We start from the raw sequence: 14,969 nt of genomic DNA, 5'->3' as shown, positions 1-14,969 counted from the left end.
AATTCTTTATGCCTTGTTAACCCATTGGTGCAAGCCCAGGGAGTTTCTAAGTTTATTTCCCACAATATTTTGATAGGGATTGCATTAAATCTGAAGATTGCTTTGAGTAGTATAGACATTTTAATAATATTTTTTTTTCCAATCCATGAGCATAGAATGTCTTTCCATCTCTTTGTGTCATCTTGAATTTCTTTCATCAGTGTTTTATAGTTTTTGGAGTACAGGTCTTTCACCTCTTTGGTTAAGTTTATTCCTAGACATTTTCTTGTTTTTGGTGCAATTGTAAATGACATTGTTTTCTTAGTTTCACTTTCTGCTGCTTAATTATTAGGGTATAGGAATGCAACAGATTTCTGTACATTGATTTCGTTTCCTGCAACTTGACTGAATTCATTTATCAGTTCTTTTGGTGGAGTTTTTAGAGTTTTCTATATATAGTATCATGTCATACAGAAAGAATATTTGGATTATTTTGTGGTTCACTTCTAATATCTGATATCTAGAACAATGTCTGCCACATAGCATGTGTTCTATAAATACTTATTAAATAAATGAATTCATTCTTACAACAATGCCAGGAAGTGATTACTATACTTCATAGATGAGAAAAAACATCACCAAAACCACCATCACTAATTGTAACAGTAACAAAAAAAAAACAAAACAAAACAAAACAGATGCAGTAAGGTTAAATAACTATTAAAATATTTTTATAAAGTAAGAAACTATGTAAATAATTTATGGTATAACAAAATAATGGAGCAGTATGTAGCTATAAAAAGTAATGAGAACAATCTTTATAATCTCATCTGGAGTTATCTCCAAGAGATGTTGTTAAGTAAGGTATAGAAGTATCATATATTATGATTTGTTTAAAAATCAGAAAAAACAATTGATGGTTTATGCATAGCCTAAATCTGGAAGAATACACAAGAAACATTGATTAACACTGGAGATAGAAACTAGGTGAGAAGGGATAGTTGTAGGAGGGATGGTTGTAGGGGTAGTTGTCTTTCTCTGATTATTTGTACCTTTAAAATTTTGAACCATTCGATCTCCTACATGTTCAAGAATGAAATAAAACAATAACTTCCCTAAAGTCAGACATCTAGTAAGTGATAGAGCGACATGTAAATTTGGTCTGCCTGACTGAAAAGCCATTTTCTTTCCACTAGCCCATACATCAAGAAATACAGCAGAACTAATCCGTTTCATTTTTTTTTCTAGTGGTTGAATTCTTGAAAGTCATTTCAAATATATGGAATGCGAAGCAATATTGGCTTTTAGCAGTTCTTTCAGTAAAATGAATGTCAGTAACATTAATAACATAGAGAACCAGTATGTATAGCTTTTGTAGTCTACTAAAATTATTTTTTTTCTCTCCATAGCTGCTGGCTGGCAGTTCCAGATAAAAAAGATCTTATAACTAGTCCATTTTTATGGTCATTCGTCTTACCTGTGACTATTATCCTCATCAACAATATTGTTATATTTATTATCATCATAGTCAAAGTGATATGGAAGAATAATCGCAATCTGACAAGGTAAGATTACCAATTATGGGAAACTTCAGGCATGACTCATCTGATACATAATACAGCACTTTAATATGCCCACAGTTCCCCAAAGAGTTTTCAGACTCTGGTACAATGGCAAGGATACGGGGTTTGCAAGGCAGATTTTCTTTTAAACTTTGTCTCAGAAAGTAAATCTTCCCCTCATCTTCCAACAATGTATTACATAACACACTTTTGTGCTATATGAGCCCAACTAAAAACTAAACCCAAAGACTTCAAGAAAAAAAAATTTTCTCTCCCAGTCTCAAATATTCAAGAAATAAGATTTGGATAATTAAAGAAGTTGGAAGATTGTGAGGAGATGCTGGTAACTAGAGCTACAGGCTATATTTTACATGTGTTTCTTGAATCTGAGTATGGCTTTGTTTTTAAAATTCATTTAAAACATATAAAATTGGGAGATTTCACTTAAAAATTGTATTTTCTCTTGAAAATATTGGAGCATCTGGAAACATTGGGTCCACATTTCCTGCAGGGGGGACATATGCTCCCTGGATTCTCTGGATTATCAATTCCCATGTATACTGCTTCTCTCCTTTCTATAACCTTTCTGACTCCAATAAGCTTTTTCATTGTCATCCCTGGTAAACAAAACAGCTTTCAGTTGGAGAGACAAATAACAGAAACTGTTAAACAAATATACTGTCCATCCCCACCTCCCAACAATGCAGATTGGTTAGAACACAGTGCTAATGAAGCCATGAACCCAGCAGGTTTAATTTTACAAGACTGTGTTTATCACCAGTACATTTACTGTAAGCACATCTGTGAGTTTTGTTGGTCACTGAATGGATCCATTTGGTATGCACATATGGGTGAAAACTGTCATTAGTGGGAATATCATCTTAAATATGTGCTTTATTGATCAAGAGTAAGTATCATCTTTCCTATATGAATGATAGTCCACATTGAGAGGAAATGTGGGGGGAAAAGACTATCACTGATAATCTTTCAAATCTTTATTTTACTGGTAATGAAGAAAAATCTTGGTAAAATCTTCTTAGTCTAATTGCATATTAGTTATATTTGCTTTGTACAAAACGGTATCATTTTGGCCATGGACAGCAACAAATGTGTATCTCTAATTTTGACTGGTAGATCATTGTTCTTAAGTTGGCTTAGTTACAGTGAAAATCAGGTCACAGTTTAATTGCTTAACAAACTATCTTTCATTGTATCCGTTAGCTTTTGCTACATAACAAACCACCCCAAACTTAGTGGCTTAGAGTGACAAATATTTACTATTTGTCATAAATTTGAATGTTGATCAGGTGGTTTTTCTGGTCTTGGATGGCTTGAATATGGATGGATGATCTAAGATGACTTATTTTTATGCCTGATGGTGTTTGGTTGGTTGGTTTTGAGTGAGAGCTGCTCAGCTGGGAAAACTAAGCTTTGCTCCATGTGGTCTCTCATCATCAATTAGGCCAGTCTATGCTTCTTGACATAGTGAAGTTAGGATTCCAAAGAGCAACAAAAAAAGGCCGGCTCTACTGAGCAAAATGCATTCAAGCTTCTGCTTGTGGAACAATTGCTAACATCCCACTAGTAAGTCATATGGCTGAGCCCAGATTCCTACATTTCTACATTGTAATAACCTGTCATTCCCGTATCAACCTGCATCATGGGAAAGTCCCAGATGTTCAGAAAAGGATTGCTCACTGGCTGATCCACAAAGTAATTGCCAAAATAAAATTCCTTTACAAAGAAAACATTGGTATTTTTGTGTGTGAAATTTCACACACAGTAGTACTGTGTGTGACTGCAGTAGTATTTAAGGGACTGTTTACGCCTGAGCTTTTAAGCAGGTATCACGTTCTTTACAAATAAAGCTTGCTAAATCATATTTTATCTGGACATAGGTCTAATATGCTTTTTCCACCTAATGCATAATATTGTTAAATAGTGTGTATGGACAGCTGAATATGTATTCTCAATTAGAGGGTAAACATGATATTAATAAATAAAATTATATTAGTAAGTAAAAATCTCATATTTTCTTTCTTGCTTTCTCTTACCTAGCACAAAAAAGGTTTCATCCCTAAAGAAGATTCTTAGTATGTTATCAATTGCAGTTGTTTTTGGAATTACCTGGATTCTGGCATACCTTATGCTAATTGATAATGATGTCATCAGGACTGTCTTCAGCTACATGTTCTGCCTTTTCAACACTACTCAGGTATGGTGTGGGTTAGTCTGAAAGTAGCACACCATGCAGTGGTGGAGATGACATCACCCTGGACTAAACTGAAGTTTTCTTCTTTTGAAACCCCTGAAGGTCATTGTTTATTACATTTTAGGAGACTCTGTTTTTAGTACATTTTGAAGGAAGAGGAAAGAAATCTCTTTATGACCTACCTATTGTGTCCTTTCCTGGATGGAGTTTATAGAATATAATTATAGTAGGGTTGGACCACGTTATTTTCTCTTCTCTAAGCAGAAGAAATTTTGTACAGCAATTGGCTTGGCAAACACTTCTGATTCCTGTCTCCCAGGCAATAGGTTCACGACAGCTCCTCACCATGGTTGACAAGGACAATGTTACAGTTATTGCTGGAGCTTAGATCCCTGTGGGATTGGCTGAATTTTTTCTTTCTCTCTGTTTTCTAACAATTTTATAAGATTATGTGTCTTATCTTAAAAAAAAAACCTTTATTGTGGAATAATTGGGAATAATTGACAGATATAATTGCATTTATTTATTTATTTATTTATTTATTTATTTATTTATTTTAAATATAATTTATTGTCAAGTTAGCTAACATACAGTGTATACAGTGTGCTCTTGGTTTTGGGGGGTATTTTCCTGTGGTTCATTGCTTACATACAACACCTAGTGCTCATCCCAACAAGTGCCCTCCTCAGTGCCCATCACCCATTTTCCCCTTTCCCCCACTCCCTCATCAACTCTCAGATTGTTCTCTGTATTTAAGAGTGTCTTATGGTTTGCCCCCTTCCCTCTCTGTAACTATTTTTTTTTCACCTTCCCTTTCCCCATGGTCTTCTGTTAAGTTTCTCGAGATTCACATATGAGTGAAAACATATGATATCTCTCTTTCTCTGACTGGCTTATTTCACTCAGCATGATACCTTCCAGTCCCATCCACGATGCTGCAAATAGCATGATTTCATTGCCAAGTAGTATTCCATTGTATATATAAATCACATCTTCTTTATCCATTCATCAGTTGATGGACATTTAGGCTCTTTCCTTAATTTGGCTATTGTTGAAAGTGCTGCTATAAACATTAGGTACATGTGCCCATATGAATCAGCACTCCAATATCTTTTGGATAAATTTCTAGTAGTGCTATTGCTGGGTTGTAGGGTAGTTCTATTTTTAATTTTTTGAGGAACCTCCACACTGTTTTCCAGAGTGGCTACACCTGTATGCATTCCCACCAACATTGCAAGAGGGTTCCCTTTTCTCCATATCTTTGCTGTTGTTTCCTGAGTTGTTAATTTTAGCAACTCTGACCGGTGTGAGGTGGTATCTCAGTGTGGTTTTGATTGTATTTCCCTGATGATGAGTGATATTGAGCATCTTTTCATGTGTCTGTTGGCCATCTGGATGTGTTCTTTGGAAAAGTGTCTATTCATGTCTTCTGCCCATTTCTTCACTGGATTATTCGTTTTTTGGGTGTTGAGTTTGGTAAGTTCTTTATAGATTTTGGATACTAACTCTTTATCTGGTATGTCATTTGCAAATATCTTTTCCCATTATGTGGGTTACCTTTTAGTTTTGCTGATTGTTTCCTTTGCAGTGCAGAAGCTTTTTATCTTTAATAGGTCCCAATAGTTCATTTTTATAATTGTATATATTTAAAGTGTATAACATGATTTGATATACATATACATTATTGAATGATTGCCAAGATCAAAATAATTAAAACATCTATCACCTCCCATAGTTGTTGAGGATTTTGGCATCTATGTTCATCAAGGATATTGGCCTGCAATTTTCTTTCCAGCAGTGTCCTTGTCTGGCTTAGTATCAGGGTAATGTTGACCTTGTTAAATGAGTTTGGAGGTATTCTATCCTCTTCAGCTTTTTGGAAGAGTTTAAGAGGAATTAATATTAATTATTTTTTAAATGTGTGGTGGAATTCATCTGTGAGGTAATCAGGTCCTGGACTTTTCTTTATTAGGAAGCTTTTGATTATTTATTCAATATTCTTGCTTGCTATTGGTCTATTTAGTTTTTCTGTTATTTCATTATTCAGTCTTGGTAAGTTCTGTGTGAATTTTTTATTTCATTTCTTTTAAATTTATTGATGATGGTTTTATGGACATGAATTGCTATATCTTGATAAAACATTTACCCTTGAAAGGAATGTGCATTGTGTAGTTGGGTGTAGTGTTCTAAAAATGTCAGTAGGGTTAAGATGATTTTTAGTATTGTACAGATTTTCTATCCTTACCAATATTTTTTCCTGTTTTTCTCAATTGCTGAAAGAGGTGCATTAAAATCTCTAACTGTGATTGTGGATTTGTCTATTTTGCCTTTAATTCTGTCAATATGCTTCACATATTTTAAAGTTCTGCTATTAGATGCATATACATTTATTATTGTGATGTCTTCTGAGGGAATCGACTGTCCTTTGGAAATGTCCATCTATAACTCTGAAAGTACTCTTTGTTGTGACATCTACTTTATCTGATATTCAGCCTTCTTGTATATATTGGATTAATGGGGTATATATTTTTTTAATATATTCACTTTCAACCTATCTGTGCTTTTACATTAAAAGTATGTATCTTGTAGATAGTAAATAGGCAGGTATTACCCTTTTGTTCATCCTGACAATCTCTGTCTTTTAAGTAACATTTAGTCTATTTAGAGCTGATGTAATTATTAATATGGGTGAATTTATATGTACCATTTTGCCATTTGTTTTCTGTTGCCATTTTAAGTGTTTTATTCTTCTGTTTGCCTTCATTTTTGAAGGATACTATCATTGAATATGGAATTATGGGTTGAAAAATTTTTCACTTTTATGAAGTATTATGAAGAAGTCATTTCACAAACCTGCTCTAGTTTCTAATGGGACACACTCAGTGTTTCATATTCCCGCCCCCCCTCCCCCCCATCTATGTAACACTTTATTTTCCTCTGGTTGCTTTCAGGATTCTCTTTATCTTTGATTTTCAGCATTTTCACTAGGATATGCCCAGGTATTATTTTCTTTGCATTCATTCTGCTTGGGATTGCTGAGTTCCTAGAATCTGTTTATTTAGATCTTTCACCAAACTTGAGGAATTTTTGAACTTTATTTTTTCAAATACTTTTTCTACCCTGTTATTTTACTTTTCTCTTTTTTGGGAGTTTAATCATATATGTTAGACCATCTGATATTGTTCCACAGGTTCCTGAGCTGTTTATTCTTTGTCATTCTTTATTCTTGCTGTTCATCAGATAGGATTATCTTAGTGATCCATCTTCAAGGACATTGATTTTATCTTTAATCATTTCCAGTCTTCTGTTAACTCTATTTAGTGATTTTTATTTCAGATACTGTACTTTTTTCATTTCAGAATTTTTATCTTATAATTTTTAATAGGTTTTATTTTGATGATTTTCTTAATTTTTGGCTCATAATTCAGTACATTTTCTTTTACAACTTTACGTGTATTGTCATAACACTTTAAAATCTTTGTCTGCTAACTCTAACATCTGGGTCATTTTAGTCAATCTCTACTGATTATCTTTTTGTTTACTATGAGCCTTGTTTTCCTGTTTCTTTATATGTCTAGTAATTTTGGTTGTTTCCTGGACATTATAAATAATACACTGCAGCAACTCTGCATTCTGTTTTATTCCTACCAAGAATGGACTTAGCATATAATTAGCTTAGCTGGACTAAAACTGAAAACTATCTCTCCTAGGGTGGACAACAGCTGAAATCTCTATGTAGTCTTTTTTAGCCATAGACAGACTTCTTAGTGTTTACTCTATGCATTTACAGTTTATAGGTAATTAGAGATTTGGGTAGAATTTATAAACAGAATCTGGAGCTCCCCTTCTCTGTTTCCTCCAGGATATTCTGAATATTCTTCCTTATTTTTCAGATGTTGTAGTTGCCCTAAATCCTGTCCTCCAATTCTTCAACCTAATAAGACTGCCTATTTTAACCCCTCATTTAGTCATCCTGTGTGGGGCTGATCAGAGTGTGCTTTCTGGCAGAAAGATATTAAAAAACCACACATAACAGGAATCCTACCCAGTTATAGTTCCTTTTTTCTTAAATGTAGATTCTCCTTCCAGTTTCAAACTGCTTTTATTTGTCCTTCAGTGTCTTCAGGTAGGTTTTAAAAAATATTTTGTTCAGAGTTTGTAGTTTTTATCTTCATGAGGGTTGATTTAATAAAAGAAGAACCTTATGAAGTTGTTTTTGTGACATAATTATACATAAGACTAAAGGTGCTTTTATTCCTTGAGTCTTATCTCAAGTATATATTTAATTATAAATCTTTTAAAAAACATTGCATTTATATTTTGTATTAAAATCGGAGATGAAGATTTATATTCTTTTTCTTTTTTGAAAGTCATTCTATTAGTATTTTGGGAGAATCTACTGTAAGAAGGATTATGGTGATCTTTTGATTTTTATCATGATAAAAATAGTGACATAAATGAACAAAAATGTTAGATTAAAAATGAAGATAATTCTGCTTGACCTTAGAGGATTTTTGTTTGTGTGTATGCATGCACAATGTCAAACTCTAAGATAAAACAAGTATGCATTACTGAAAGACCTATCTTAAAAATTTTTTTAATGTTTATTTGTTTTGAGAGAGAGAGAGAGATAGAGAGCAAGCAGGGGAGGGACAGAGAGCGGGAGACAAGGAATCCCAAGCAGGCTGTGCACTGTCAGTGCAGAGCCTGGTGCAGGGCTCGAACTCATGACCCATGAGATCATGACCTGAGCTGAAATCAAGAGTTGGATGCTTAACCAACTGAGCCACCCAGGCACCCCTGAAAGACTTATCTTGAAATCAGAATTTCTCTCTGTGCATCTTAACTGTATGCCTTCTTTCATAGTGAACAATGACTTTTACTCTGATAAAAAATACTACCAGGACTTTTCCCTCTGTATATGAAATCTTGCTATTTGTATTCATACAATTTAATGCTGTATTTCATGTTCCTAGAAATTTATGGATGTTGTATATTTCTGATGCATTATATCTTTCATTGATATAACAAGGCACTCTCGGTCCCATTTTGCCTTGAAGTATGATTTTCTATGTATTAATGTAGCAACTTCTAATTTGTTTTTATTTGATCTTATCTACTTAGTTTTAATCTTTAAGCTTTCTATGTCACTTTGGTTTTGACTTACCTCATTTTAAATTCCATATATTTAGGGACACCTGGGTGTCTCAGTCGGGTAAGCGTCCATCCGACTTCAGTTCAGGTCATGATCTCACAGTTTGTGGATTTCATCGGGCCCTGTGAAGACAGCTTAGAGCCTGCAACCTGCTTCAGATTCTGTGTCTCCCTCTCTCTCTGTCTTTTCCCGCTTGCATGTGCTCTCTCTCTCACTCAAAAATAAAGATTTAAAAATTTTATAGATCCCATATATTTAGATTTGTGTTTTTAAAAATAATTTTCTCATTGTTTTTCCATTTTATTAAAAAAGTTAGTCTTGGGGCGCCTGGGTGGCGCAGTCGGTTAAGCGTCCGACTTCAGCCAGGTCACGATCTCGCGGTCTGTGAGTTCGAGCCCCGCGTCAGGCTCTGGGCTGATGGCTCAGAGCCTGGAGCCTGTTTCCGATTCTGTGTCTCCTTCTCTCTCTGCCCCTCCCCCGTTCATGCTCTGTCTCTCTCTGTCCCAAAAATAAATAAACGTTGAAAAAAAAAATAAAAAAAAATAAAAAAGTTAGTCTTTTACCTATTTAGCTAAATGTTAGCCATCAAAACTAATATGTTTGATTTTATTCTGTCTTATTTTCTTTTTTCACATCTATCCATTTCTTCCTATGTTTTATATTTACTGTGCTATATAAATTATGTATTCTTTTACTTAATCTCTAATTATTAGAATATTTTCCCTCTGTTAATTGTTATCTTTGTTTATTAAACATTACAATTTTGTAAGATATAATTTTCAATTTGCAGAATAAAACAATATGTATTGATTTCTTCCTTTTTAAGGTAATAACATTAATACAGTGTAGCTGCTTCCTGTCTCATGGTTTTATTGGTACAATTTAAAATTTACTCCGCAATTATTGTTGTTAAATTATAGCATCTACATTATTTTCTTTCATGAGCTATTTACAATGCTTGGATTATATTTGATAATGATATCAACTGTATTTTCTTTTCTTTAAAAATATTTTTTATTGAGGTATAGTTGACATACTCAACTACATTTTCTTATACTTACATAGTTTCAATGCCTTTTGCTAGTCATTTTATATTGGAATGTCCTAATATTTAACTTTTAAATCTTTATGAATATCTCATTAATAGTATTATATTTTTGAATAACTGTTTAATGGATAGTTGTAAATATATTTTTTTAATGTTTATTTTATTATTGAGAGAGAGAGACAGAGCATGAGCAGGAGAGGGGCAGAGAGAGAGGGAGACACAGAATCTGAAGCAGGCTTCAGGCTCTGAGCTGACGTGGGGCTCGAACTCAAAGCCTGACACAAAGGCTCGAGCACAAAGCCTGACGTGGGGCTTGAACTCACGAACCACCAGATCATGACCTGAGCCGAAGTTGGATGCTCAACCAACTGAGCCACCCAGGTGCCCCAGGTAGTTAGTAAATATTAATGAGGACTTTGCTAACTGATACTTTTTCTTTGGGTACCATGACACATGAACCACAAATTAGCTTGGCATTTAATTCTTGGCAGTAATCTTTTTTTTATTTGAAATTCTGTAGACTTACTAAAATTTTATGTTGTACAAAAAGGTTAAAATTCTTTCTTTTCCTTCTTCTTCTTTTTGGTTCTTCCCATTCTTATGCAATTCCTTAAAATTAAAAAAAAAATTTTGGACCCCTAGGAAGTTACAAAAATCATACAGAGAGTTCCTATGTACCCTTCATCCAGCTATGCCAATGACAACATCTTATACAACTATAATACATCAAACCCAAGAAATTGACATTGGTATAATCCACATAAATTATTTGCTTATAGGCTTTAAACTCTTAAAGTGATGACTTTAATTCTAGCTTTACTAATTTATTAAATAAATAAAAATATATAATTTATCAAATTAAATAGAATTATTGTAGTTTTGTAAGTTCATTTGTCCTCTTTCTTCTTGTACTCAGCAATGAACTTTTTATGTATACAAGTTTTATCTCCTTAACTAGGTTTTCAGTTCTCTCATGCAAGAAACATGCTTGTGTATCTTTCATAGTAGGTAACATCTTGCTTAATATCAGTATGGGCTATACTTGTCTAATATTTTGTGAAGACACTGCAGTGTTTGATGATTGTCTCATCACTGAAAGTAGTAACCACTGTGTGAAGTTGCCATCATGTTGGTTGTTTCTGGCCCTGGTCAAATATCGCTGAGGAGGCAAGTCTTTGATACAAAATGGAAACTATTGGAAAAGTATTAGATAAACTTGCCTGGACCACAAATGATAAAGTCTGTATAATGCAGTGTGAGAGCTGCTTGGATGTTTAAATTGCTACCACCATGTTTAATGTTTGTAAGCACCTCACCCTCTATCTGGTAGCCCTCTAGAGTGCCTTTTTATTAGTGCCTCAAACACTGGATGTGTGCCTGCCACTAAATCTAAATGGATATAAGGTAGTTTTTCACTGTTGTCAACACCCAGTGGAAATTCCTCAAGGGAAATAAATAGGATAAACTTAGTTGGTCTGGATTACCAATTGCCTCATGAGCTTGTTGTCTAGAGTGATGAGGAATTTAGAGAAGTACCAGAAAGAAGGTATAGTCAAGGATATTCTCTTCTCTGTGATATGAATGGCACATTACAACTAGAGGCTCATTACAAAATGTTAATAATGTCTAGTAAAACTGAGGGTGGCCATATGGCAAGAGCACTGAGCTTAAAGGAGAGTCAGGCTGTCTTCCAGCTTTACCATTAATGATTCATATGATTTTAGGAAAGTCATACAACCTTTCTGAGTGACATATGTAAGATATAAAATGGAGGAGGGTGTTAAAATTGATACTATGTTTTTCAAAGTGTGTCTGAATATTGCTTAGGTCAGAATTTACGTAGTATGTTAAAATGCTTATTCCTGGGCCTCATCCCTTACCTAGTCAGTCAGAATCTACAAGGTAAGAACTAGAAATCTTCACTTTAAACAAGGGTTTGACTTTTATGTACACTAAAGTGAGTTGTTTATATGTAAGCCTCCCTCTAGATTTAGAATGCTATAATTCTAATGGACATTTACTATGTGCTATAAATATTACTTAAAAACACAATTTGATCTTTGTGCTAGTGAGAATTAGTTTGGTCCATGCATTTTGTCTTTTTCAATAACACCTTTGGGATTTTGGGAGTATAGAAATATTGGAATGCTACTCAGACAGAGTTTCACAGGATGGTGTCTTTATGAATTTTCCATGGTCTAGATCTTTTCCTCATTGTCGCATAACAAGAGATTCTATCCAGTCTTGTCTTTACCTTAGAATTTAAAGATGAAATAGTGTACTCCACAAAGAGGACCAGTTTTCTCATGTCTTCAAAATAAATCTCTCTTCCTTGAACAATCAGGATGGTCAGTGAACACTTTGTCCTTCTGAAACCTGTGTCCCTATGCATACTTCCTTGTGTCATCAAGGCCTGGCCCAGATAAGTAGGTACCACCTGTTGGATAACAATCAAGTTAACCTTCCTGCTTTTGGCCAGAGAACTGGTCTGTCTCTTGCCGATATGTATTGATTTTATTAGTTAACCTCTCAGAGTCTTTGGGTTATCTTACCACAGTACCAGAAGTCTCCTACCACAGTATTCATAGGATATGATTCTAGAAATAAATCCTAATAAGGCTTGGGCTCCAGAGATGCCAATCTGGAGACATGATGGATTTTTAAAAATAACTTTTAATTTTGAAATAGTGTAAAACAAGAAGTTGCAAAATAGTATAGCGTTCCCACGCACTCTTTTCCCAGCTTTCACTAGTGATATCTTATATAACCCTGCTACGTTGTCAAAATCAAAAAGTGAACATTGGCACAATACTATTACTCAACTATAGATATTATTTAAACTGTTATTTCCACAAAGGATATTAATGAGAAATTAACACAGGACGCTTAGATGCTATCATATACTTTATAATATCTTTCTATTGTAGTTACTAGCAAGAGGTTGAGTAGTATATTGGATAGAAGAATTTTGGAACCAAATGGAGTTGAGTTCAACTCCAGACTCTACTGACTAGTGGTTGGGTAATGTTAGGCAAGTTACTTAGTTTATCTGAGCTATAGTTTTCTCACTTAACATGAGGATAGTAAGGAGAGTAAGACTCATTTCATAGGGTTGGTGTTAGGATTAAATAATGAGGATTAAAGGAAAAGCAGTATCTGATACCAATAGGACTTCATGAAGTGGTAGTTTTTATTTTAAAAATGTACAGAAAATAGTACTCAGTCTTTTATGGACAAATTTCTCATGCACATCTGATCTTTATATGTAAAGGACAGAAAAGCAATGAATAGAAGTGCTTAAATTTTTTTTTTTTTTTTTAGAACTGGAAGAATTAGGTAACCCGTAGTCAATCTACCTCCTTCAGAAATAAAAAACCAAACAGGTTAGGAAAAGAACGAAATTACTCTGGTACACGCAAACGTAAAATATTTGGTCTTTGTCCTCAGTTCCTGACACACAGTTCCTAAAATCCTTGGAATCTTTGGAGTGATATGAGTTTCTTTTGTGTGCTAATGAATGACTGGTGGTCAGAGTCCCTAGAAAGCTTTAGGCTGGAGGCTTATTGCCAGAAAGACCAAACCTTGATTTGAAGCTTGGAACTTTCAGCCCCACCCCTCAACCTCCAGGAAAGGTAGAAGGGCAGGAGATTGAGTTGGTCACCAATGGCTAATGATTGAATTACCAGACCTGTGTAATGGAACCTCCATAATAAGCCCTAAATTAAGGGGTTTAGAGAGCTTCTGGGTTGGTGAACATATTGAAGTACTGGGAGGGTGGTGCACCTGGACAGAGAATGGAAGTGGAAGTTCCATGCCCCTCCCTCCACACCTTGTTCTATGATCTCTTCTATTTGGCTGCTCCTGGGTTGTATCCTTTATAATAAACAGGTAATAGTAAGTAAAGAGCTCTCCTGAGTTCTGTGAGTATTTCTAGAAAATTATCAAACCTGAAGTGGGGAGGTGGGTTATGGGAACCCCTGTCATGGTAGTCAAGTCAGACAGAAGTGTGGGTAATATGGGGACCCAATATTTGCTATTAGCATCTGAAGTGAAAGCAGTCATGGGACTGAGCCTTAACCTGTGGAATCTGACACTAACTCTGGGTTGTTAGTGTCAGAATTCAGTTGAATTGTAGGACTCCCAGTTGGTGTCAGGAAGAGAAAGAGCTTCTCGGTTACACAGCCAACATGTGGTAAACTGGAACCTGAATTCAAGTCTTCCAGTTCTCCTGCCTACATGTAGCATTTCATATATGAGAAGAACATCTTTTCAACAAAGTGCACAACAGCTTGCAGATATAATCACTCAAGTTGGGGAGTTGTTGAGCATGATGAGAAGGGTGTCTGGCAGAGTAAAATAAATTGTTTCCCTGATTCTGTTATCTCAACACTGATCTAACATTAAACTTTTATTCTATCTCCAGGGATTGCAAATTTTTGTCCTCTACACTGTCAGAACAAAAATCTTCCAGGATGAAGCTTCCAAAGTGTTGAAGTTGCTGTCACTATCCACTGGGAAAAAGAAGTCACTGCCATCAGTGACCTCACTGAGGCTGCGTGTGAGGATGTATAACATGCTCAGGTCATTTCCAGCCCTAAATGAACACTTTAGGCTGCTGGAACCATCTGTAATTACAGAAGAAACTACACTCTCTGAAAGTGACCAAGCAAACCCAAGCATCTAGACAGTAAAACTATTACTTTTTGTAATCCTCTTTTTATTCAACTCATTTTAAGTTTTGCTTATTCTGTTTCTTTTGTTTATTACTCAGTCCTCCCAGAAAGTCTCCCTCAGCATACTTTGCTCAAGGGTGAGAATCAGATAAAACCTGTCGTTTATTATCATCAGGGATAATAGATTTGGAAGTTTTTCTATTATTCAATAGATTCTTACCTGTATGAGGTGAAGAATTCTACCCAGCATTCAAGAGAATTTAAGATTATAATTGCTACTTATATCATAAAGTCTATGTGACAAACTTTGGTAAAACAAATTATTTTACAATTTAATGAA

The 14,969-nt window shown here is 34.7% G+C and overlaps 1 protein-coding gene across 1 annotated transcript in view; it reads left to right on the top strand.

The window, feature by feature from the left end:
* The window catches only part of ADGRG7 (adhesion G protein-coupled receptor G7), a 71,678-nt gene extending 57,038 nt beyond the window's left edge, over nt 1–14,640 (top strand). The window contains exons 14-16 of the mRNA XM_030329616.1: nt 1,389–1,544; nt 3,600–3,756; nt 14,380–14,640. Coding sequence (XP_030185476.1) covers nt 1,389–1,544; nt 3,600–3,756; nt 14,380–14,640 — 574 coding nt within the window. The remainder of the gene's footprint in view (nt 1–1,388; nt 1,545–3,599; nt 3,757–14,379) is intronic.
* The last annotated feature ends 329 nt before the right edge of the window (nt 14,641–14,969 follow it).

The sequence above is a fragment of the Lynx canadensis genome, chromosome C2 (assembly GCF_007474595.2).
Source record: "Lynx canadensis isolate LIC74 chromosome C2, mLynCan4.pri.v2, whole genome shotgun sequence".
In the NCBI taxonomy this organism is placed as follows: Eukaryota; Metazoa; Chordata; class Mammalia; order Carnivora; family Felidae; genus Lynx; species Lynx canadensis.
This window is presented reverse-complemented; position numbering and strand designations above follow the sequence as displayed.